Genomic DNA, 22,848 nt, shown 5'->3' on the forward strand with positions numbered 1-22,848 from the left:
GAGTATGTTAAGCCTGAAATGAGGGAAACCCAGAATTAACCGTTTCAATAAGGGAGGTAAATTAACCCCGAGTTAGGGGTAAGTCAAGGAGTAAGTTAAGCCCATTTCATAAAGCGAGGTAACTCGTACTCGGAGTCTGTTACCACGGTAACTTAGTCTGTGAACATAACCTGGTCGGGAGCAGGTTTTATTCCAGAAACCCAGAGTTTGTTTCTGACTCCTCCCCTGGAGTGCATAAAAGCTGAACCGTTTCCTTATAATTGAGTCTCCATAGAACCTGCTTAAAATGGCATGTCCCTTTCTGGAAGACCCGATTGATGAAGAAGCAAGACTGATTCGCAGAGAACTGCGATTGCGTCGGGCGAGGATTTTCCGTCCACGTTTGGATACGTTTTCATATCCTCCCGACTTTTTATTTGAACGTTATCGTTTTTCGTTACAGTCACTGCAATACATTCACAACCTCATCCGCCCTCTCATCACTCACATCACCCACCGTGGACGTGCACTCACCACTGAACAAATACTTTGCATTGCTCTACGTTTTTTTGCAAATGGAAGTTTTCTTTATAATATCGGCGATGCAGAACACATAAGCAAAGCAACCGTTTGCAGGGCTATAAGAAAGGTGTGCCTCGCTCTGAAGCGGTTTTTATCAGTTTTTGTTGTTTTTCCCGGACACAAACCTGTGAGAGCCATCAAAGAAGAGTTCCATGGGATTGCAGGTAAATAATTTTAAATGATTAATAACTTTTCTGTCAATAACATGTTGCTGTGACCTCTGGGAGCAATAATTTGAATGTCTTTTAGGATTTCCCAATGTGATTGGCTGCATTGATGGCACCCACATTCCTATCACTGCTCCTTCAGAAAATGAAGGAGATTATGTGAATAGGAAGTCCTTCCATAGCATCAATGTGCAGGTACATACATTGACTACTACTTTTAAATGTCAGAGCACAAATATTTCAACTAACTTGTCTCATTTTCTGTACTGTCAAGATCATTTGTGATGCAGCACACATTATCACAAATGTGGAAGCCAAGTGGCCCGGGTCTGTGCATGACTCCCGCATATATAGAGAGTCTACAATAAGCAATAGACTGGAACGTGGTAAGTGGTCTGAAACATTGCTGTTTGTCACCGCAAAGATCTTTGTCTAATTTTTCTGAGAAAAATATCAGAAGTAAAAAATGTGACTTCACTTGCAGGAGAGATTCATGGCTTCCTTCTGGGTGACAGGGGTTACCCCTGCCAACGAAATCTTATAACCCCTTACCCAGACCCTCAACCAGGACCCCAGCAGCACTTCAATGTGGCACACTGCAGGACGAGAGCCAGGGTAGAGATGACTATAGGCCTGTTGAAAGCCCGTTTCCAGTGCTTACGTCATCTCAGAGTAACCCCTGAGAGAGCCTGTGACATAATTGTGGCATGTGTTATTCTCCATAATATTGCAACTATTAGAGGAGAGCAACACCCTGCCCTACAAATAGAAGACCCTGAGGAGGACCCCATCCAGCTCCCAGAAAATCAGGATGGAAGGGCAATCAGAGATCTGATCTGCAACAACCATTTTCCATGTTAAATTACAGCCACACAGAATACCACACTGTCACACGTTCATTTTATTTAGTCTTCCTTATATCCTACAGACAGACAGAGACAAAGAGAAAATTTTTCTGTTAGTTTTTCATATTGCTCTAATAATACATTAAATTTACCTCTGACTACACACACACCTCCAGCTTGTGTTTAAGTATCTCGATTTCCAGATCTGCCTTTTGGATCTGGCGGTCCAGGTATAACATTTCCTTGTCCGTTTTTTGGATTTGTTTAAGTAGATGGATTTTGTATAACTCCTTGACTGGTAACTGGAAATCCACTAGAATATTGTTCAACACAGTCAATTATACAGAATTAAACTCTGCTGTTCACTGAAACTCCCACTGTATTCATTTGTTCTGCAGAAGTTGATGGACCCTCTTCATGCTGTCCAGTTATGCTCTGTTAAAAAAGGATGAATATGTTAGCTTCCATGTCAATATAAATCCATACAAGAAAGTCACATGTACATGTAATGCTGATCTAATATGATACCTCTGAGGGCCTGTCTGTGACAGCAGACACAGTGTCCTCATCTTCATGTTCGTCATCCTTTGAAGTCAAGCATTTCATTTTGTGAACTTTATACCACTATTGGTTATGGGGTTATGGTGTGTTGAGGTACTTACAACAGGCTGGAGTTGGGCCACATGAGGCTCCAATAGGTGGAGACTTCCCTCAGAATCTATTGGATTCAGGAACAAACAGCTTTTGCATCTAAAAGAGGCTTCATAAAAAAAAACAATATAGAAGTGTGGACTTGTTACATGTTATGAAGGGACTTGTGTCCTCAGGGCTGACTGGTTCAGATGAGCTGCCCCCTGGGATTCCCTCAGCCATGGGCCTTCCTGTTGTTTGGCTAAGGGCCCTCTCCTCTGCCTCTGTTAGAGGTGGTGGTGCAGGTCCTCCACCTGTTTTACGGGCTTCTGCCCTCTTTCTGTTGGCTAGGCAGGAGTCAAATGTTAACTTCACCACATTAATTAATGAAACATTACAGGGGGCAGAATGTGTGAAAACATCATGCAGGACTGAAAGAGCTGTTACAGTATTCAATAAATAAATTGAAAATATAAATAAAAATTGAAAATTGAATTACAATTAAATTGAAATAGACATATCAAATGTTACCAAAATGAGATACAACCAGGCATGTTATATTTCCAACTCACCTGATTGAATTATATTTTTATATTTCATTTTCAACTGCCTCCAAGTCCGTTTTTCGCCCCCTGGGTTGCACCTGCATGAACAGGGGGCCAACAGCATTTTTTGCATGCAATATTTTATGAGTGATTAAAAACAAAACTTACGCATTGACTCGAGCAGTGATTTTTTCCCATGCGTTTTCTCTATCTTTTGCCGCTGCCACTGTTGTTTTTTTTTCGGAAAATATGCTCATATTCACCGTATGCCTCCATCAAAATTTCAAGCTCCAGGGGTGAAAAAAATGTTGAGCGCTCTCTTTTTGATCCCGCTTCCATGGTGAATCAAGGAATCGGGGCTCCATTGATGATGGCTTATGTATAGTCGTGGTGCACGCGCTTAACTCGGAGTCAACATACTCAGAGTTGACAAAACTAATGTGAATCAGCTGTGTTGAAACAGGAAACTCAGAGTTTTTCAACTCAGGGTTTGTCAACTCAGGGTTAACACTCATACTCAGAGTTTGTTGAACCTCCTTCATGAAATCGACCCCTGATGTGACTGAGTTGAGTACCTTCAATGACTTGTTTGCTTAGCTAGCAGGATAAAAATAAAAACATCAAACTTGGACAATACTTTTTCTTTAGTTATCAAGCTTGGCTCCAGCCAAACTTAACTGTCAAGCTAAGAATGCTAAATTATAGAATTTATATGCAAGAAATTTGTACTACTTAGGTATATTGATGGAAGTTATTGTAAATTTTTAATGTTCATACTCTTGTTTTGAAAAGATGCCAATGTGCTCTTTTGAAATAAAAAATGTTTACATTTCACATTTTTTTGTTAGTGTTATATTATTATGTAAGGGTGATGAACGCTGGTTGGAGGGCCCCCTGTGAATTTTTGCTTAGGACCCCAAGAGACTCTAGAATCGCCTCTGTTGGCATGTGAAGGAAAGAAAGTGGCCTGGCTTTGTTGTCTGTGGGTGATACCTGGACAAATGTGTCCGTAATGCACCCCATGTCCTAAAGGTGCAAGGACAATCAGAATGCAGACAGAGAATAGAGTGGTTTCGCCCAAAATGCCTGTGTTGCAGGAAGTCATTTGCATAGCCAGTTCATTTGCATCAAGGAAGCACTCCCATAAAATTCCACAGGTTAGGCTCTTCAGTTCAGGCAACTCATCTTAAAGTATTTGTATTTTCTCATAGCCAAAAGCTCCAACACCTGCAGACAGTCCATGGAAAAAATAGATATGCGAAGATCTGGCAGTCCTAGCGCTCCTAACTGGGTATTGGAATGGGCGAAGAGTCGATCTTCAGCTCAAACAACACAGAGAAGAGGGCCTGAGACATGGGCAGAGGATAGAGAGGTTCACCTTTGAGCACAGTGCATGACACAACCCTGGTTTAAAGTCATTTTTGTTTCCATTATAACAGTATTTTTTTTTTCATTTTAAACAAGGGAATGAATAAACTGATGTTGCTTATAGGACAGTGTTTTTAATAACTGAAATTAAGCTGTCTGTGTTGTCTAGCTGTCTGGTCTCGGCCAGATAACACCACCGTGTCATGTTAAAAAGAGTCATAAAACGCATTCGGCTTGCCATTGTAGCCGAATCAGTAACATTACATGCGAGCAATTAGTCAGGGCTCAGTAGTTTATGTTCATTTCATATTGTCCTTTACTTGAAACAACGTGCACATAATTCTACTGTAAACCTAATTTACAGGCAGTTTTCCGTTTTTTAGACCAAAATCCCAAAGACTATGATATTTCTTCATGTGTCTTCTCTTCTAATATAAGTCATTAACGAAGCCAAGAGACACCAATGTCACCCATTAAAACTTTTGATCCGGCTTCTGAATGCATGACTTATTAGAATGCCAACTGCAACTCTTATAAACATCTTACCATTCAAAGTAATTACTGCATTCTCGATATAATACGCGGCAACAAATTTAACAGGAATCTTTACTTACATTCAAAGCTGCAGTACAAAAAACAATGGCGGTAGCGGCAATTGCGGCTGGTACACCACACCCCCAAGTTAAGGTGATGCAAGTCCTGAGGCATGCGCACATTGCAGTGCAAGGCACAGGGTTTTTGGGTTCAACCTATATTCACACATGAATATAGGTTGTAAAGCCTAACACCATATTTTTAAACAAGTTGCCTTGTTGCTTTCTGTTATTTGCTGTGAGATTGGGAAGCTTCAAAATGGAGCTTGAGAGCAGGTGTTGTGTTCCGAAAGTGTGAGATATACCAACCGTGGCTTGACTGCAGTCGAACACTTCATAATGCTGATCAGAAGTTAGACAACTTATCTGCAGCCTGTACTGATACAGACTGTAACTGCAACATTTTTATCTATATGAGGCTTTTGTCAGTCACTGTCATGTAATTTTCTGACATTAGGTTATTAACCTGAAATGTCACCCCGGTCCAGTCCTAATACAAGCTGTCAGAAATGAGGCCTGAATTAGAAGAGTCTTCTAGCCCATCTCAGGACAAATATGCCTAATTATTTGTTAGTACAGCACCTGTTCCCCAGGAGCGAAAAGCCAATTGAGGGTAATTTACCAACCAGCTAAAGACTTATGATTTGAGATTACAGGAAATCACAAGACATCTTTGCGTGTTCTACTGGAAACTACTAGTAAAGTGTCTTGTTTTATCATCAATCATGTAGATCAACTAAAATTTTAAGAGGTCCAGTGAGAGAAAATTTCCTCAAGCGAAGGTCCGGAACATCATAATGTCAAACATTCCCTCGCTGTCTCGCTGTCTCCAGCTCACTCGCCTCTCTGTGTTCTCTTCCTGTCTCCAGCTCACTTGTCAATAAATGTCATCTCCTTGTATCGCTAACTTCCCTTTCCACCTGTCACTCACCTCTCATCTCTCTCATCTCTGTATTCAGAGTCACGCTTTCACTCTCAAATTTGATTGGCTGAGCAGCGTCACGTGGGATGGCTTAACTCGCATGCAATTGTTCTGTAAGGTCCGCTAAACAGATACCGTAAAGCAGAGGTGTCCAAACTGTTCCACAAAGGGCCGTGTGGCTGCAGGTTTTTGTTCCAACCAACCACCAGCACACCAGCCTTGACTCATTTAATCAACTGATCATGTTGGAACAAACACCTGCAGCCACACGGCCCTTTGTGGAACAGTTTGGACACCTCTGCTTTACGGTGCTGCTCAGCCAATCAAATTTGAGAGTGAAAGCGTGACTCTGAATACAGAGATGAGAGAGATGAGAGGTGAGTGACAGGTGGAAAGGGAAGTTAGCGATACAAGGAGATGACATTTATTGACAAGTGAGCTGGAGACAGGAAGAGAACAGAGAGGCGAGTGAGCTGGAGACAGCGAGGGAAGACAGAGAGGCGAGTGAGCGGGTTAGACAGGGTCTCTCTTTTCTCTCTGGTCTCTCTTTTTCTGTACCTTTCTGCAGGTATCTCTGACTCCGGAGCTGCATGTTCTGTGGTCCTGGCTCCACCCACCTGCTGCTGTTTATTGTTCACAATGATCCATTTCTTACACGTTTAATGTTCCACTCTGCTACAGATAAATATTGGATTAATATTCTTTGCAGACTGTAATGTAAATAATTACCAGTCATGACAGCTTTTTGCCTCTGTGCTCTGTTTCCTATTATAACTGTAATCTGCTGAGCATACATTATCCAATAACTGTTCACTAACTGTGATGTAAATGCTGACCCACTAATATTGCCCATTGTCTGTATTATGCTGCATGTCCTTCTCCCCCTCTCCTCTATTCCTAGCTGTCCTATCTTCCTCCTTTTCCTCCCTTCACCCAGCCTGGCCATCGGCAGGAGGGTCCCCCATTTGAGCCAGGTTCTGCTCAAGGTTTCTTTCTGTTAAAGGGGAGTTTTTCCTTGCCACTGTCGCCTTAAGTGCTTGCTCTGGGGTCAGGCTCTGGGTCTCTGTAAAGCGCTCTGAGACAATTTTGATTGTGGAAGGCGCTATATAAATAAAATTGAATTGAATTGAATTGAAAGGGAGAGACGATGGCCCTGACACCATTCCAGCCCAGATTTTAAGTCCTGGCAGGAGAAGTTAGAGCTCAGTTCTCTCAATGAACAACAGAAAGTGGGGGCATAAAATACAAGAGGGAAAGAAAGAGAAACTGTAAAACTGTTCAATTGTTAAGATGTGTATATAGTCATTTATAGTAAAAATTTGTTGAGACAGTTAAAGAAAAAGGCAAACTCAAGCTGCTGGTATTTTAATTTTCTAAAATTAATCCCTTTCTTTGATTATTTATTTATTTTGCACATTTTTTCAAATATTTTTTTTATTTTCACTATTTTATTTTTAAATGCAGCCTTAACCCAATGAGAGAAAAACATTATTATTATTATTATTATTATTGTTATTATGATTATCATATGTATAGTTCAACGTACACATGTATACTTCAATGCTAAGTGATAATAAATATTTTTGAATTGTGCTTTGTTTAATTTAACTGTCAGTTGCAGATGATGATACAACTATGAGGCTATATATATATATATGTATCACACTAATTCATAATGTTTGACATTATGATGTTCCGGACCTTCGCTTGAGGAAATTTTCTCTCACTGGACCTCTTAAAATTTTAGTTGATCTACATGATTGATGACAAAACAAGACACTTTACTAGTAGTTTCCAGTAGAACACGCAAAGATGTCTTGTGATTTCCTGTAATCTCAAATCATAAGTCTTTAGCTGGTTGGTAAATTACCCTCAATTGGCTTTTCGCTCCTGGGGAACAGGTGCTGTACTAACAAATAATTAGGCATATTTGTCCTGAGATGGGCTAGAAGACTCTTCTAATTCAGGCCTCATTTCTGACAGCTTGTATTAGGACTGGACCGGGGTGACATTTCAGGTTAATAACCTAATGTCAGAAAATTACATGACAGTGACTGACAAAAGCCTCATATAGATAAAAATGTTGCAGTTACAGTCTGTATCAGTACAGGCTGCAGATAAGTTGTCTAACTTCTGATCAGCATTATGAAGTGTTCGACTGCAGTCAAGCCACGGTTGGTATATCTCACACTTTCGGAACACAACACCTGCTCTCAAGCTCCATTTTGAAGCTTCCCAATCTCACAGCAAATAACAGAAAGCAACAAGGCAACTTGTTTAAAAATATGGTGTTAGGCTTTACAACCTATATTCATGTGTGAATATAGGTTGAACCCAAAAACCCTGTGCCTTGCACTGCAATGTGCGCATGCCTCAGGACTTGCATCACCTTAACTTGGGGGTGTGGTGTACCAGCCGCAATTGCCGCTACCGCCATTGTTTTTTGTACTGCAGCTTTGAATGTAAGTAAAGATTCCTGTTAAATTTGTTGCCGCGTATTATATCGAGAATGCAGTAATTACTTTGAATGGTAAGATGTTTATAAGAGTTGCAGTTGGCATTCTAATAAGTCATGCATTCAGAAGCCGGATCAAAAGTTTTAATGGGTGACACTGGTGTCTCTTGGCTTCGTTAATGACTTATATTAGAAGAGAAGACACATGAAGAAATATCATAGTCTTTGGGATTTTGGTCTAAAAAACGGAAAACTGCCTGTAATTTAGGTTTACAGTAGAATTATGTGCACGTTGTTTCAAGTAAAGGACAAGATGAAATGAACATAAACTACTGAGCGCTGACTAATTGCTCGCATGTAATGTTACTGATTCGGCTACAATGGCAAGCCGAATGCGTTTTATGACTCTTTTTAACATGACACGGTGGTGTTATCTGGCCGAGACCAGACAGCTAGACAACACAGACAGCTTAATTTCAGTTATTAAAAACACTGTCCTATAAGCAACATCAGTTTATTCATTCCCTTGTTTAAAATGAAAAAAAAAATACTGTTATAATGGAAACAAAAATGACTTTAAACCAGGGTTGTGTCATGCACTGTGCTCAAAGGTGAACCTCTCTATCCTCTGCCCATGTCTCAGGCCCTCTTCTCTGTGTTGTTTGAGCTGAAGATCGACTCTTCGCCCATTCCAATACCCAGTTAGGAGCGCTAGGACTGCCAGATCTTCGCATATCTATTTTTTCCATGGACTGTCTGCAGGTGTTGGAGCTTTTGGCTATGAGAAAATACAAATACTTTAAGATGAGTTGCCTGAACTGAAGAGCCTAACCTGTGGAATTTTATGGGAGTGCTTCCTTGATGCAAATGAACTGGCTATGAACTGGCCATAAAGACTAGAAAAGCTGTGCTGGTTGCTGCGCCTCGTCATAACGTAGAATCCCTCAATAATTTATTGATGGTAGGTCTGGGTCCGCATAGGACGGCGTCTGGGTCCGGACCTAGACTGCTGTCTGCCTGTTAATGACCTCTGATGTAGATGATCACACTTTTAATCTTTAAAAATGTATTTGTAACCAGCATCTTGAAAGGTTAGTCCACTGAATCACAGGCAGACACTAATATAGAAATCATCTCCAGCAAACTGTGGGCATGCAACCTGTAGCTCCTTACTTTCAACTGACAATTTTTCATGCATGCAACAAAATATGTACTTCCACACAAAGAATATGAAATGAATGCTATGTTCAGTGGAGACTTGTATAAGAGACTCATGTTTGTGATGCCTGTGATACAATAACCCCAATAACCTCAGTGGTCCTGGTTCACAAAAACCTGTGACCAGGTTCTCAAAAACCTGTGAACGTGGACTGCTATGATTTGTATGTGTGTTTCCCTGTCCTCGGTTTATTAAAAGCCTGGCGGCAGCATTTTCAATGGGCTACTAGCAAGCAATTTGCTTTTGGCTGAGGCCTGACTACATAGAGTTATAGTAGTGTATGTAAAAGTTAAAGAAGAGTTGAATTACTTTCTAAAGACATAAAGTTTGAGCATTGACGTGACAGTGCAGGAAGATTGAATTGTGAGTATCATTGAGTATGCACTCAATGATACTCACAATTCAATCTTCCTGCACTCTTCTTTAACTTTTACATACACTACTATAACATTTTTTGTACATTTTTGCTGCATGTGTATTAAAAAAAAAAGAACCATGTGTAAATCTGTACTCTGGGTTTACAAATCCATGTGGACAGTTTATAAACTGTACACAGATTTGAAATCCGTGTATATGGATTGGCAATCCACATGGGACATGGACCAACAAACAACTCTTTTGGTCCACATGCAACAGGGAATAGTGTCACGACTTGGAGGCAAGGACTAGGACCCAAATGCACGACCCCACAGACGTAGACAAAATAATAATTTTAAAAGAAAGATGGCGGAGCCGGCTGGCGGTCTGGCAGGAGCCCCAGACGTGCTCACCAAACTTTCATCTCTATTGTCATCTATACTGGTAAATCTGGCTGAGAAATGCCATGGTCTCACTCACACTACAAAAGCCAAGCATGGACCGAGGATTGAGGACTTTATACAGCGATCGGCGCTCTTTATCTACATTGTAGTGCTGCTGATGTTCTCGGTCCGTGGCTATGGGATCAATCAGCTGATGATCTCACAAGATCCTATACTACCACCGATACAACCTGTCACACACAATGAATGGAGCCAACTAACTCTCTACACCACAATACTATGAGACGGGCGAGCAACAGCTCCAGGTGAACAAACCAACAACGCTACCAGAGTTAAAGCTTCACGCGTAAATAGAAAGCTGCTCGCTTACCTGCTGACTACACTTCTCCTTGCCGGCGACGTGCAGCCAAATCCGGGACCTGTCTCTGTACAAGATCTGCTGCCTCCAGCCAGGACGCTTGCCAATCAAGGTAGTATGGGTCAACAGGTACATTCACGCGGAAACCCGGCGATCACAAAACACTTCAATATTGGTCTCTTCCAAACTGTTCAGCACTCCAAAATCATTTGGGACCCACGCGCAAAACTGAAAGGTCTCCTTGGAGGTCACCTGAACATTCGTAGCGTGGGGGCGAAAACTGAACAACTTGAAAAACTGTTTAGCGGCTCAAATTTGGACTTCCTCTGCCTGTCTGAGACATGGCTAACCAAATCATCGCCTATAGCTTCTTACACAATGCCTGGCTACAATGTCTTCAGAAAAGACAGAAGCAAAGGAAGAGGCGACGGGCTGCTTATGTACGTGAGGGATGACATTAGATGCGAACAAATCGATCTAACATGCGTAAATGAAATTGAATGTATTGCTATCACTATCACCCTGTCCCAGCAGATGACATTCAATGTGATAGGCGTGTATAGATCACCGTCATCTGACGTCACGTTTTATGAGCATTTTAAGAACCTGCTCAAAAAATTGGATTTAAAGAAAGAATGTATAGTTCTTGGCGATTTTAATTTAAACTGGGCTGAAAAAGCAACTAGAAAGAGGCTAAAAGCACTTACAAAGCAATTTGAACTGACTCAACAAATAGATGGTCCCACAAGAATAACAAATGTCTCCAAAACACAAATTGATCTCATCTTTAGTAATAAACCGGAGAGAATTATTAAATCTTATAATCTTCTCACTGGTTTGTCAGATCACAATATGACTCTCATTGCAAGAAAATTAACAAAAAATAGGTTTATTTACCAACAAGAGACAATTAAACACTCCTGTGGAATGAGGAAACAAGACATGAATGCATTTAAGGAAGAACTAAGTCAAACTGATTGGAGAGATGTTTTACTCACAGATGATATAGAGGCCTCTTGTGAGTCCTTTATAGGTACAGTAAACAGGATTAAAGAAAAATACATAAAAACCTTTAAAAATGGACAGCGTAAGAGTAATCTACCCTGGTTTAATGACCACTTGTGGAACTTGATGAAAAAACGTGATTTTGCCTTGAAAGTAGCACTGAAGTCTAAATCACTTAATGATAGACGCACTTTTACAAACCTCCGCAATAAAGTGGTGAATGAATTAAGGAAAGCAAAGGCAATTTTTTTTATGAATATTATTAAAGAAGGAAAAGGAAATAGTAAACTGATATGGAGGAACATAAATAAACTAACAAAGAGAGACAGCAAGCCAAACCAGGGAAAGGGACATGAACTGAGAATCCAGGGGAATTTAACTAATAATCCTAATGAAATTGCCTCTGCATTTAATACTTGTTTTACTGCGTCAGTGCAAAATTTATCGGACACATTTGGTCCAAGAATTAAAGACTTAGCAGCACCAAATTTTACTAAGATAACTGAAGTTCCTGAAAGTAAGGTTTGTAAGATCTTAAGCACTTTAAAGTCCTCAAAGGCAAAAGATACGTTAATGTGGGACTCAACATTTCTAAAAAACAATATTCACTCCCTCAGCACCCCCATTACACATCTAGTTAATCTGTCTATAAAACAGTCCATTTTTCCAGCTGCATTGAAGGCCGCAGTTGTGGTTCCCATCTTTAAGGCAGGTGAACTAACTGATGTAGCCAACTATAGACCCATCAGTATTTTGCCTGTGGTATCAAAGATAGCAGAAAAATGGGGAAAAGATCCAGATTGTTTCACATTTTAAATATTTGGGGATTACTGTTGATTCACAGCTATCCTTTAAGAAACACATAAAGCAAGTGTGTAACACTGTTCAATTTAACTTAAGAAACTTTAGACACATCCGAAATCAGCTTCCCTTAGATGCTGCCAAACTATATATGCACTCAATGATTTTCTCACATATTGTATACTGCATCACAAGCTGGTCACAATCTGGAAAAACAACACTCAATTGCAAACACTTTATAAGCAAACTCTTAAGGTATTAGACAAAAAGCCATCAAGTTATCATCATTGTAATATTGTCCAAAAGCATAAACTTCTGACCATTGATAATTTTGCATTCCTTGCCAATGTTAGTTTACTGTACAAAATAGTACATGATCTGGCTGCTCCTCCATTAAAGGAGTTCATATCACTGTGCCAAGACAATAGAAGAACAACCAGGACGACCAGCAGAGCTCACTGTGTAGTACAGCACAGACGTACTGAGTTTGGCAGATCAGCTTTTTCTGTCAAAGCCACTAATTATTGGAACTCAGTACCAAGCGAGATCAGAGAGATAAGCACCCTCACTGGTTTTAAATCTAAGATAAAATCATGGCTTAAATCAACACAATCATGCACTCATCAACCATAAATCCTTTCATTCGTTCATAATCCACTGATTTGTAATTTTAACATTGTGATTTTATTGCTGTGTGAAACTGTTATTGTTGCTGTCTGATTGTTATTGTTTCTTGTCCTGTTGTTGTTTGAGAAGGCTGTTTCAGTGACAGTATTCTTATATTTGTTGTATTCTTATGTATTTATTTACTTATGTATGTATTTACTGTAGTGTTTTGTTTTAATACTCAGTGTTTATTGTTCCTGCTCAGGGACTACAGATGAAAATTAGCTGGTAGCTAACTCTGGCATGGCTGAGAGCTATGCACTGTCCCTGTTAAATAAACAAATAAACAAACAAATAAATAAATAAATAAATTCTAACAAAGTAGCAAACAAAAACCAACCATAAAGGGGAAAAGGCACAAAAACAAAGGTTACAAAACGTGAACACAAAATCACTCTTACGAGGAGAACGACTAAACAAGGAACAAAACCTAACAAGAAACAAAGTAACAAATTAATACAAAACCTGACCTGGGACATAATGACGTGGGAAAACACTCTAGATCACTGGACTAGAAACGAGACAAGAGACAAAGGCATGAGACAAAAACGAACTGACAAGAACACAGGGAAACGACGAGACTTAAATACACAAGGCAAAGGGAAACAGGTGAAACCAATTAGGGTGGGGCAGACAATCCCAAAGGCGGGAAACAAGACAAAGACAGGAAGTAAAACAGGACAAGATACACAAGGGCAATGATTTCAAAATAAAACAAGAACTACTAACAAACTAAACAACCTAGACAAGAGTCCCAGAGTCCACAAAGGGGTTCAAAACATAAAAGTTTTCAGAAAACATCCCCCTAAAGGGCTAATCATGACAAATGGAGCATTTTAAGGAACAAGGAATGGAGTATTTTAAGGAGCCATATCTGCCAAGTAAGTACAATTGATCTAGATTTAAGGGTAAATTAAAGTTATATTTCATTTTCCGAGGATGTTTCACTGCTTTCACTGTAAAACGTATTTATTCTGCAAATCAAACGTGTTTACAACTCTGGGAGCTCAGATTGCTTAATGTCAAACATGACATGACAGACTGGCTTTATGTTTCTTTGCAAATGTATCACATTTAAAGAAACTGTAAGCAGAATGAATAAAGAAACTAAGAGGACTGAATAATGACTTTTGAGGTGGAATGTTTTCTTGTGTTACTCAATACATGAATTGACACTGTGTATTGATTGATACACCTTAAACATCAATGTGGCAACTTTGTCCAGTCCATTTCTTTTTAATGCCTCTATTGCATTGCAAGCTGTAGTGATGATTGGATCGTCAAGTGCTTAAAAACATGTATGTAATTTCAGCCACATTATGTGAACTTATGTGATTATTCCTCACTTGTTGTTCGGGTGTTCTCCACCAGCTCCACACCTATGGAAGCCTAATTGCATTGGATTCAAAGAATGATGACCATAATTCAAGTGGTCTATTAACTGCTTTTCTGTCAGATCAATGCATTATACTTCACTTAAGCATGTGTTTTCCCCTCCTGGAAATCCTTACATGACTTATACAACTAGACCACTTGTAACCTTTGCTACAGAGAAAATTTTGAAATCTAAATACAACTGATGTGATACGTTCACTTAAGCCACTTGTATGTACAACTTTAAAGCCAATCTGTTCAGAGGTTCTTGCGGAAGGCTGAATGTTTTGTTTCTGTCTTGGAAAAATAAATAAAGAAATAAAAAACAATCTTGTAAGATAATGTTTTCATCCCGACAGGAGCATCTTTGAAAATGCTCAAAGTAATGGTCACTTTGTGAGCCTCCGAGCATGGAATGTGATGTTTTTTCTCGACCCTTGCCATTTCCAGTCTGGTTCTTGTTGAATTCTCTAGGCACTGTACCATCATGCCATTGTATGATTGATTGCTACGTTCCACTCACTGCTGTAATGTTGTTAAGGAGGCAGTATAACCAATCAAGTGGCCATTTCCCATCCATCCCATTCCATCTGAAGATTTGTCTTGTTAATGTTACAAGGCAGCCGGTTTAACTAGAAGAAATTCCCTAGACTATGAGATGTGGCACACACATACACACATATACAGATACACAGGCACAAATGCAAGCATCCGTGCACGCGCACACAATCACCAACACACACCACTCCTAAAACTTTAATTGTCATTGATTTCTTTTTTCTTCTTTACAACTTTTTAAATGGTTTACAGGTTTACAACTTTAGGTTTGTGTCTGGCAGAGTGGAATACCATTACCATCACTGCAGACAAAAAAAATAAATCAAGATCATTTCATTTTAATATTTTAATATATATACATTTTTAAATTTGTTGTTATACCAAAGCAAAGTTGTTTATCATCATCAAGCTGTTTATCAGACATAGAGCAGAGTGAATGACTCCCCCACTTCTTAGCAGCCAGCAAAGGTGTTGGAGATTATACTAATGTACTTCCTGTCTAAAAAGAAAATGGTGACACTTAATGAGACCCTGCAAGGTGAGGGTCAAGTGACAGATGGAGACAGCCTTTTTTCATTTGGCTAGTTTTTGGTGACTGGCAGCAGTGGGGCTACCTAAACATGAACTAACTAGCAGTAATGACCTGTTGGTCATGTGACCCTCACCTTGCAGATCATCGTACCCCCCCAAAAAAACAAAACAAACAAAAAACACAGCAGAGGACTGGTCCTGCACAATATCCAGAGGTCTACACACAATGTGCATGAACACAGCATGAGTGGGTCTGAAACCTGTGCTGTCTTAAACAAGCCTCTCTCTCTCCTTTTTCTTCCATGTTCCATCTTTAGCCACTTCTGTCTTCTTCCTCCTCTCCTTAGTCTGATTAAGGCCAAGCCAGACCAGATTCAGCTAAATTGCCCTCATCCCCTTCTAGTCTTTGTTATGGCCCAAGTCTCTGGTGCCAATAATAAAGATTGCTCGACCAGAGCCACTTTTGAATTTAGAGAAAATTGCATTGAACAGGGGATTCTGTGGCTCTAAGTGTTTAATTAGGGCTGAAAAAAAGGGATCAATCACCGTAACCGCAAGAGTTCAGCCATGATGGCTTTCTGAAGGCTGATGCCGTCATTTATGGACTGAAAGAGGCAAATTCCAAAAACATAACAATATTATGTTTTTTTTTTTGTTTTTTTAATTCATTCAGACAATATCAGAATCATAAATTCTCCAGTGTAACTCAGCATAGTACACTGTGGTTAATGAACAGTCTGATCACACCCTTTGCATTTACACCTGGCATTTCTCCCCTGTATTGTGATCAGATCTCATTTCTCCTGTGCTCTATGCAAAGCAGGTGAGTAGGTGGAAATGTGGCATTATCAACAAAAACAAACATGGCAGGTGCAGTTCCACTAGATGAGGTACTGTACAATCTGAATTTATTTTTCATTTCAGGCATAAAGTGAGGCATTTCATTCACAGGAGGTGATATTGTTGAGCAGCTCCACAGCTGCAAAAGGAAGCCTCTATAAATGGATGAGACAGATTAAAACATCACACTTATCAGATATTTTGGGGTCTTTTATTGTATGTTCATTGTCATGGGAGCAGATGCAGTACATAACCAAAGCCCAGCAATACAATAGTAAACAGTTCTTGAGAAATACTGCTATGTGCTGATAATAATAATAATAATAATAATAATAATAATAATACATATATATAAAAACACTGTCCATGTAACTCTGCAGTAATACAACATCATTTTCAGACTCTAGCTATTTGAACAGAAGGGTTCTCTCTGTAGTTTCTGTTCACCTAGCATTACGACCTGTGCTCTCCCTCTGCAGAGCTGTGACTCATTCAGAAGCTGTAAGAACTGTTGACTGTCTGGGTTTATCTTGAGGAGAGGCTAAAACCATGGATAATGTAGTGATGTTTCTTCTTGAACATCTAGAAGATTTAGATGGCTGTCTGTTGTAGGGCTGGGCGATATGGACCAAAAGTCATATCCCGATATCTTCAGGCTGAATATTGATTTACGATATATATCCCGATATTTTTATCACAAAGTGAGAGCAAATGTTCAGTCAAAGTCTAAGCCAAATACGACATGTCACATGTCACGATTAATTTATTTAACCTCTATTTAACAATCAGTTTTTCAACAGAGACCTGGTCGAAATAGCAGCATAAAACACAAAGTAAAACACCAATAGCCAAGTGTAATATGTGACCGAAGCACTGCATCCTCAGCCACCCATTCAGCTCTGGAAGCGGTGCTGAGAGCCCCGGGTTAGCAGCTTGCTTGGATCAGATCAGATCAGAATCAGAAAAAACTTTATTAATTCCCGTAGGGAAATTTTTTTAAGTCACCCGAGATAGCAATGAATGCACTCGGGTGCTGAGTCTGTAACCGGGCTATTGCAGAGTGAATGACGTCACACGCGGTGTTTGGGTTTGCAGAGGGGGGAACATAAACTGCCACCATGATAACATGAGAAAACTCCCTGGGCAGATAATATGGACGAATTCCGACAGCACACAGTTCAACATCCGGGCCACAGATGCGCTCCTTCACGGTGATGTGAGCGGGGTTACACCACCGATTATTCACCAGAACGGCAAGCCCTCCTCCTTTGCGCTTACCGCTCCTGACGCAGTCTCTGTCGGCACGGACAGTGTGGAAGCCCCTGATGGTAGCGTTATCATCAGGAACATCCTGGTGCAGCCATGTCTCCGTGAAGCACATCACACTACACTCACGATACTCCCTCTGACTCTGGGCCAGCGCCATCAGCTCGTCCATCTTATTTGCGAGGGACCTCACGTTCCCCATGATGATAGAGGGGAGACACGGCTTAATACTTCTCCTTTGATGTTTCAGAGCCTCCCTCTTCCTCTTTTTGTTTCCTCTGCATCCCCGGTGTGTCTTGTGCCAAATTTCAACAGTGATCTCCTCTTGCCTTGTCAGTGAAAAAGCCGGCTTGAGGTCTAACAGCTGATCCCTGGTGTAAACAATGCGGGCCGTGTGGTGTTGTTGCGTCGCTACGCCGAAAAAAAGTAACGCAACGGCAAACAAAAGCCCCAAAAATCTCACAACCCACATGTCTCAGTGTGATGAAAAGAAAGTAATCCAACGTATTAAAGAAAAATAACGAAAAGTGCCTCAAAGATAAGAAAAGTAGAATAAAAGTGAAAGAAAATCGGGAGCTGCCGTAACAGGCTGCACACGTAGTGACGCATGCGCACTGGATGGATCAAGGATCACAGCGCAAGTTTGAACTATATCGATATATACGATATGGCCTAATTTCATATCCCATTTAAAAATATATCGATATATCTTTTATATCGATATATCGCCCAGCCCTAGTCTGTTGACATTAGTCCATTCAGTCCTTCTGATAGCCACATGAAAGATATCCAGCTGGAAGTAAAATTAACATTTCATCCACAACATTTGATACTGTTAGCTTATTTTTTTTTAAGTAAATTTATATAGTTTTAGTCTAGACCATTAGACCAGGATAGGTTTTCCAGTCTTCAACTGTCCAGTTTTGGTGAGCCTGTGCCCACTGTAGCCTCAGATTTTTCTTCTTGGCTGACAGGCGTGCAACCCAACATGGTCTTCTGCTGTTGTAGTAGTGGCTATCTGAGTTACTGTAGCATTTCAGTCAAGTTGCAACCAATCTGGACATTCTCCTCTGATCTCTCCCATCAACAAGATGTTTCCATTCGCAGAACTGTTGCTGACTGGATGTTTCTTTTTTTCTGTTGTTTTTTTTTTCCACAACATTCTGAGTTAAACTCTAGAGATCAGTAGTTACAGAACCATGGCACCAACAACCATGCCACGATCAAAGTAACTGAGATCACATTTTTCCCTAGTCTGTTTGATTACATTAACAGAAGCTCCTGACCTGCATCTGCATGATTTTACGTATTACACTGCCGCCACATGACTCATTGAATAATTACATGAATTAGTAGGTGTACAGGTGTTCCTAAAGTGCTCAGTGAATGTAGGTTTAAATTCCACAGGTGTTATTTTTACCTCAGGATCAGACATTGAAGTCTGCACTTTGCACAACTTGACTGTTGCAAAGCCAAGTTTAATTGTCGTTGTGCTTCTGTTTCTATGACTTCTTTTCTTCTTCTTCTACTGAAGTCAACATGCTAACCAGCCAGCCCCAGGCCGTCCCATCTTTTAATACTGCTTTGCGATATTGAGTCACTGAAGTGACTCAATATCAGTCTGCCCTTAGTTCAGCATGAGAGGATGAAGAAGATGCTTTCCAGGTGTACTCTAGCCTCTTGTATTGAAGATGGAACAATGGCTGAATCGATCATCCTCACCACCACCACCATCTGCTCCCACCAAGAAAAACATGTTCATTGGTCGAGAGCACTCATGTGTAGCATCTTTAAAATTATACAATAGGACCTCATGAGCAATTATGGCTCATTTTTATCAATTTTTTTCTCATATTTCATGATAGATAATTCAGAACAAGTTTAGACTCATTACAACCCTGCCACACACACCTACACACCCTCTAGTTTTGTTTTTCATTTTTGTTGGTAATGAGACTTGGCAATGACCTTTGTACATTTTGTCATAGTTGGCGGGAACTGTTGGGTTTCTCTCTATAATGTTGCAAGGTCTTGACTTTTCTCTGTAAAGTGCCTTGAGATTACTTATATTAAGATTCTGTTATATAGATAAAATTGCACTGAATTAAAAAAGTAGCATTTCCTAAGGTTATTCTGTATCCAGTTTTTATTGTGAACAACAGATAGTCAATGTTTCTAATCATGGTTTTTTTTTTGATAAGATTGAGGCCTATATAGGTCAGGTTGCTACACATCACCTGTCACATTCACATATAGCCTGAAAAAAATAAAATACATGTTACTGGTACATACATGTACCAGGATGTTTTCTTTGACCTTAAGAACCTATGCTGGCCACTCCAGGGCTCTGGTCCTCTGAGTTTGAAGTGCTCTGAGAGGGTGTGGATGCCATAAGACAGCGGCGTCATTTGGATGAATAACAAAATACCCCCACCCCCCCACCACCACCACTGAGGATTTCAGAGGCTGAATCCCTGTTTTGTTACACCCCTCAACCCATATCAAGGACCTGTCAAAAAATTAGTTCCACCTCGATTCACTCACCCTCTTCCTCTTCCTCCCACCCCACCTCTTTTCCCTGCTCTGTGTGATAGCCGATCGCTCATGGATAAACACTGCTAATATGTGCCAGCAAGTAATGAGGAGCCAATCGAGCTCCACCACACCACCAAGAAACAGCAGAGAGAAGGTGATATAGGAAAAAAGATGAGGAGGGAGGGGGGTTGGGACAAGAACCTTGACAGTTAATTATCTGGAGAATATGGCAATCACAGCAGCAATGAGTGTTTTTGAGCGTCTCTCTGTTATTTGGTCCTTCGAGACGTGTCGTCGAATTCATTCGGCAGACAATCTGCTGAAAGCTGAAGGCCTCTCCGCTCCTCTCTGCTCAGCTGTGTCCATTGCCCAACCATTCTACTTTCTCTGATTATTAACCTTGAAATTTCTCTCTGGTTGCCTAGAGTCACGCTTTCACACAAAGAGCTGGAGATTTGTTATCACTATCTGTACAGAAATTCGGGTTAGATCAGTGTGTAAGTTTGTTAATATATGGGCCAAATAAAATAAATAAATAAATAAATAAATAAAATAAGCATAATAAATCCCTTTTACTTTGAGTGTTATTTATCCATGCAGTTTTGCTTTCCCTTGTCCAATCTATCTGTCTGAGATTTCAGCCTCCACCCTAAGACAATGCAGGCTGTTGGGATTGTGTTTGTGGTTTTCACAGCACTGACAGCTAACCTGTGAGCACACACTCCATTCATGGGTTATCAGATCAGTCAAAAAATATAACTGAATACATTCATTAATAATGATCTTGGTATATAATTTAAATGTAGTGCAAAATGTTAAGAAGAAAAAGAAGCAAACAGTTTTTTACACATCCAGCAGTTACAGCAGTTACAGAGCAGTATTATATCATTCATTTGGAGGTTTGTGTCCACCTGAAGAATGCAAGTGCAATATTTACTTTCTTATAGCTCTATTATTGGTCTCTACAAACTCTTGAGGGAAATGTCTGGCTCAAATGCTTTACTATGTTCAGCACCTAGTTTCTAAGTATGTTTGCTGTTTGGGGTTGAGCAGGTAGTATACAGAGGATTTGTACTGAAAACAGCTGCCTGTAGCTACTGAAATTCTGAGAGCCATGAGAGTGGGGCAGAACAGTGCAGCTGCAGGCCAGATAGCTAAACAATGCTGAAACTCACTTTAAGTTCACACTCTCCTGACCTGCTGCCCAACTGATAAAATTTGCCAACATAACACAACTTCTTCTCAAAGTTATAGCTCAGTCAAATCTAAACACACAGAAATCATAAACACTTTTTACAACAAATGGCACTCTCTGTTTACAGTGGTGTCAGATTAAATAGTTTGAAACCACTGGATCTTTTTAACACCTCTCATTTGCTCTGTTTGCATTCGGACACACCAGGTCCAGTTCTCTTAGTTGTTACTTTTTTACTGTTGCAACAATTTGATCTCCTCACAAGGATCATTAAACTGTCATCTTTAATCTTTTTTTATCCTATTAAAGTCCTGCATAAACTAAGTTGTGCAGGGAAGGCAGGTTGAACTGATAATTAGGTGGTTCTGATTCAGTTTAAAAAGTGCCTGCTGCTTGCCGCAGGCATGGCTGCCTCTCCCAAGGATTGCCCCTGGTCACAGTCCTTCATTTGCTTTTTGGTTTCCAGCCATTACACACACACACACACACACACACACACACACACACACACACACACACACACACACACACACACACACACACACACACACACACTCTGACCTCCTTCACAGTGGGGTGTGGTGACTTTTACAATACAGTAGTAGCAAATTTCTCTTGAATTCAGGATCCATCCTGTGCTAAAAGTCTCTCCTGCAACTTACTGCACCCTGCCTGGACAACTTCAGCATTCTGTGCTCCTTCCTGCCTGAAGAATTAGGATTATTCTTTTGAACTGACAGTAAACATATCAGATGTGTAGTATGGAGGAAAAAATATGACAATGCAGAATCCTATATTACTCTCAGTTTTCTCTAAAGTTACTACAGGTCCTGCACAGAGACATAGTTAACTGTGAATATTTAAAATGAATGAATATGTCTGTGAAAGCTTTCCTTGCAAAAGGAGTTGTTAAAAGCTGTTCCACAACACGTACTAACTCCTCACTGTCACACATGTTGACCAAGGTGATTAGTACACAACTTATACACATTTGAGTTAAAAAAAAATTACAGTGTAATTTACTTGTTTCATTGCTACCTGATAATAATACACTAAGTACAGTTTTCACATGCATCTGTGCATGTGTATAATAATGCAAGTGATGTCATAACTGATTTTAGAACAGTGGAAGCTGAGTCAAGGGCAGCTTGACAAGCAAACCTGTCTGTAGCTAGCTATAGCTAGTCACCCATCAAAGATTCCAGGCTTATCCACAATGGGCATCTGCAAAAGCACAAAAAATGCTGCTCCCCTCAGGTTTACAAGGCCCAGCCTTTGTCAGCGGGACTTGGCCACACGCACCAAAATGACAAAAACAATAAATGCAATAGCTGATGGTCAGCCTCCAGAAACAATTACTAGTAATTAAAAATTACTCTTGCAGTCACAAGAGGGAAGTAAATTACAAGATGGATGCAAACAGGCAATACCAGATCATTTATGGCACAGAATGCTATGCTGAGATGTAAGGAAAGGTGTGTTCATTCTAATTGATATCAGTTTTTGGCTTTAACTGGTCAAGCAGTGCTTGACTTTGAAGGAATGCCACTGCTCTAATAACTGATCCTTACCCACCATATTGTGATTCTTTTGAGGGAAGACAACGAGAAAGACATGCACAAAGAACCTATAGCAGCTGGATGTGGTTAGTCT

General features: G+C 40.1%; 1 protein-coding gene and 1 long non-coding RNA gene across 2 annotated transcripts; one reads left to right on the forward strand and one right to left on the reverse strand.

The window, feature by feature from the left end:
- Positions 1-285: 285 nt before the first annotated feature.
- On the forward strand, positions 286-1,887 carry LOC121200739 (putative nuclease HARBI1). The gene is made up of 4 exons (XM_041066210.1): positions 286-725; positions 811-923; positions 1,003-1,114; positions 1,213-1,887. The coding sequence occupies exons 1-4, from the start codon at positions 287-289 to the stop codon at positions 1,587-1,589; spliced, it is 1,041 nt and encodes a 346-aa protein (XP_040922144.1). The 5' UTR covers position 286; the 3' UTR covers positions 1,590-1,887.
- Positions 1,888-1,951: 64 nt separating this feature from the next.
- On the reverse strand, positions 1,952-2,325 carry LOC121200740. Its single transcript, XR_005896560.1, has 3 exons — positions 2,236-2,325; positions 2,102-2,158; positions 1,952-2,008 (listed from the first exon to the last, which is right to left on the reverse strand). It is a non-coding gene; the product is annotated as an uncharacterized LOC121200740 (long non-coding RNA).
- Positions 2,326-22,848: the final 20,523 nt, after the last annotated feature.

This window comes from Toxotes jaculatrix, chromosome 20 (assembly GCF_017976425.1).
Source record: "Toxotes jaculatrix isolate fToxJac2 chromosome 20, fToxJac2.pri, whole genome shotgun sequence".
Taxonomy (NCBI): domain Eukaryota; kingdom Metazoa; phylum Chordata; class Actinopteri; family Toxotidae; genus Toxotes; species Toxotes jaculatrix.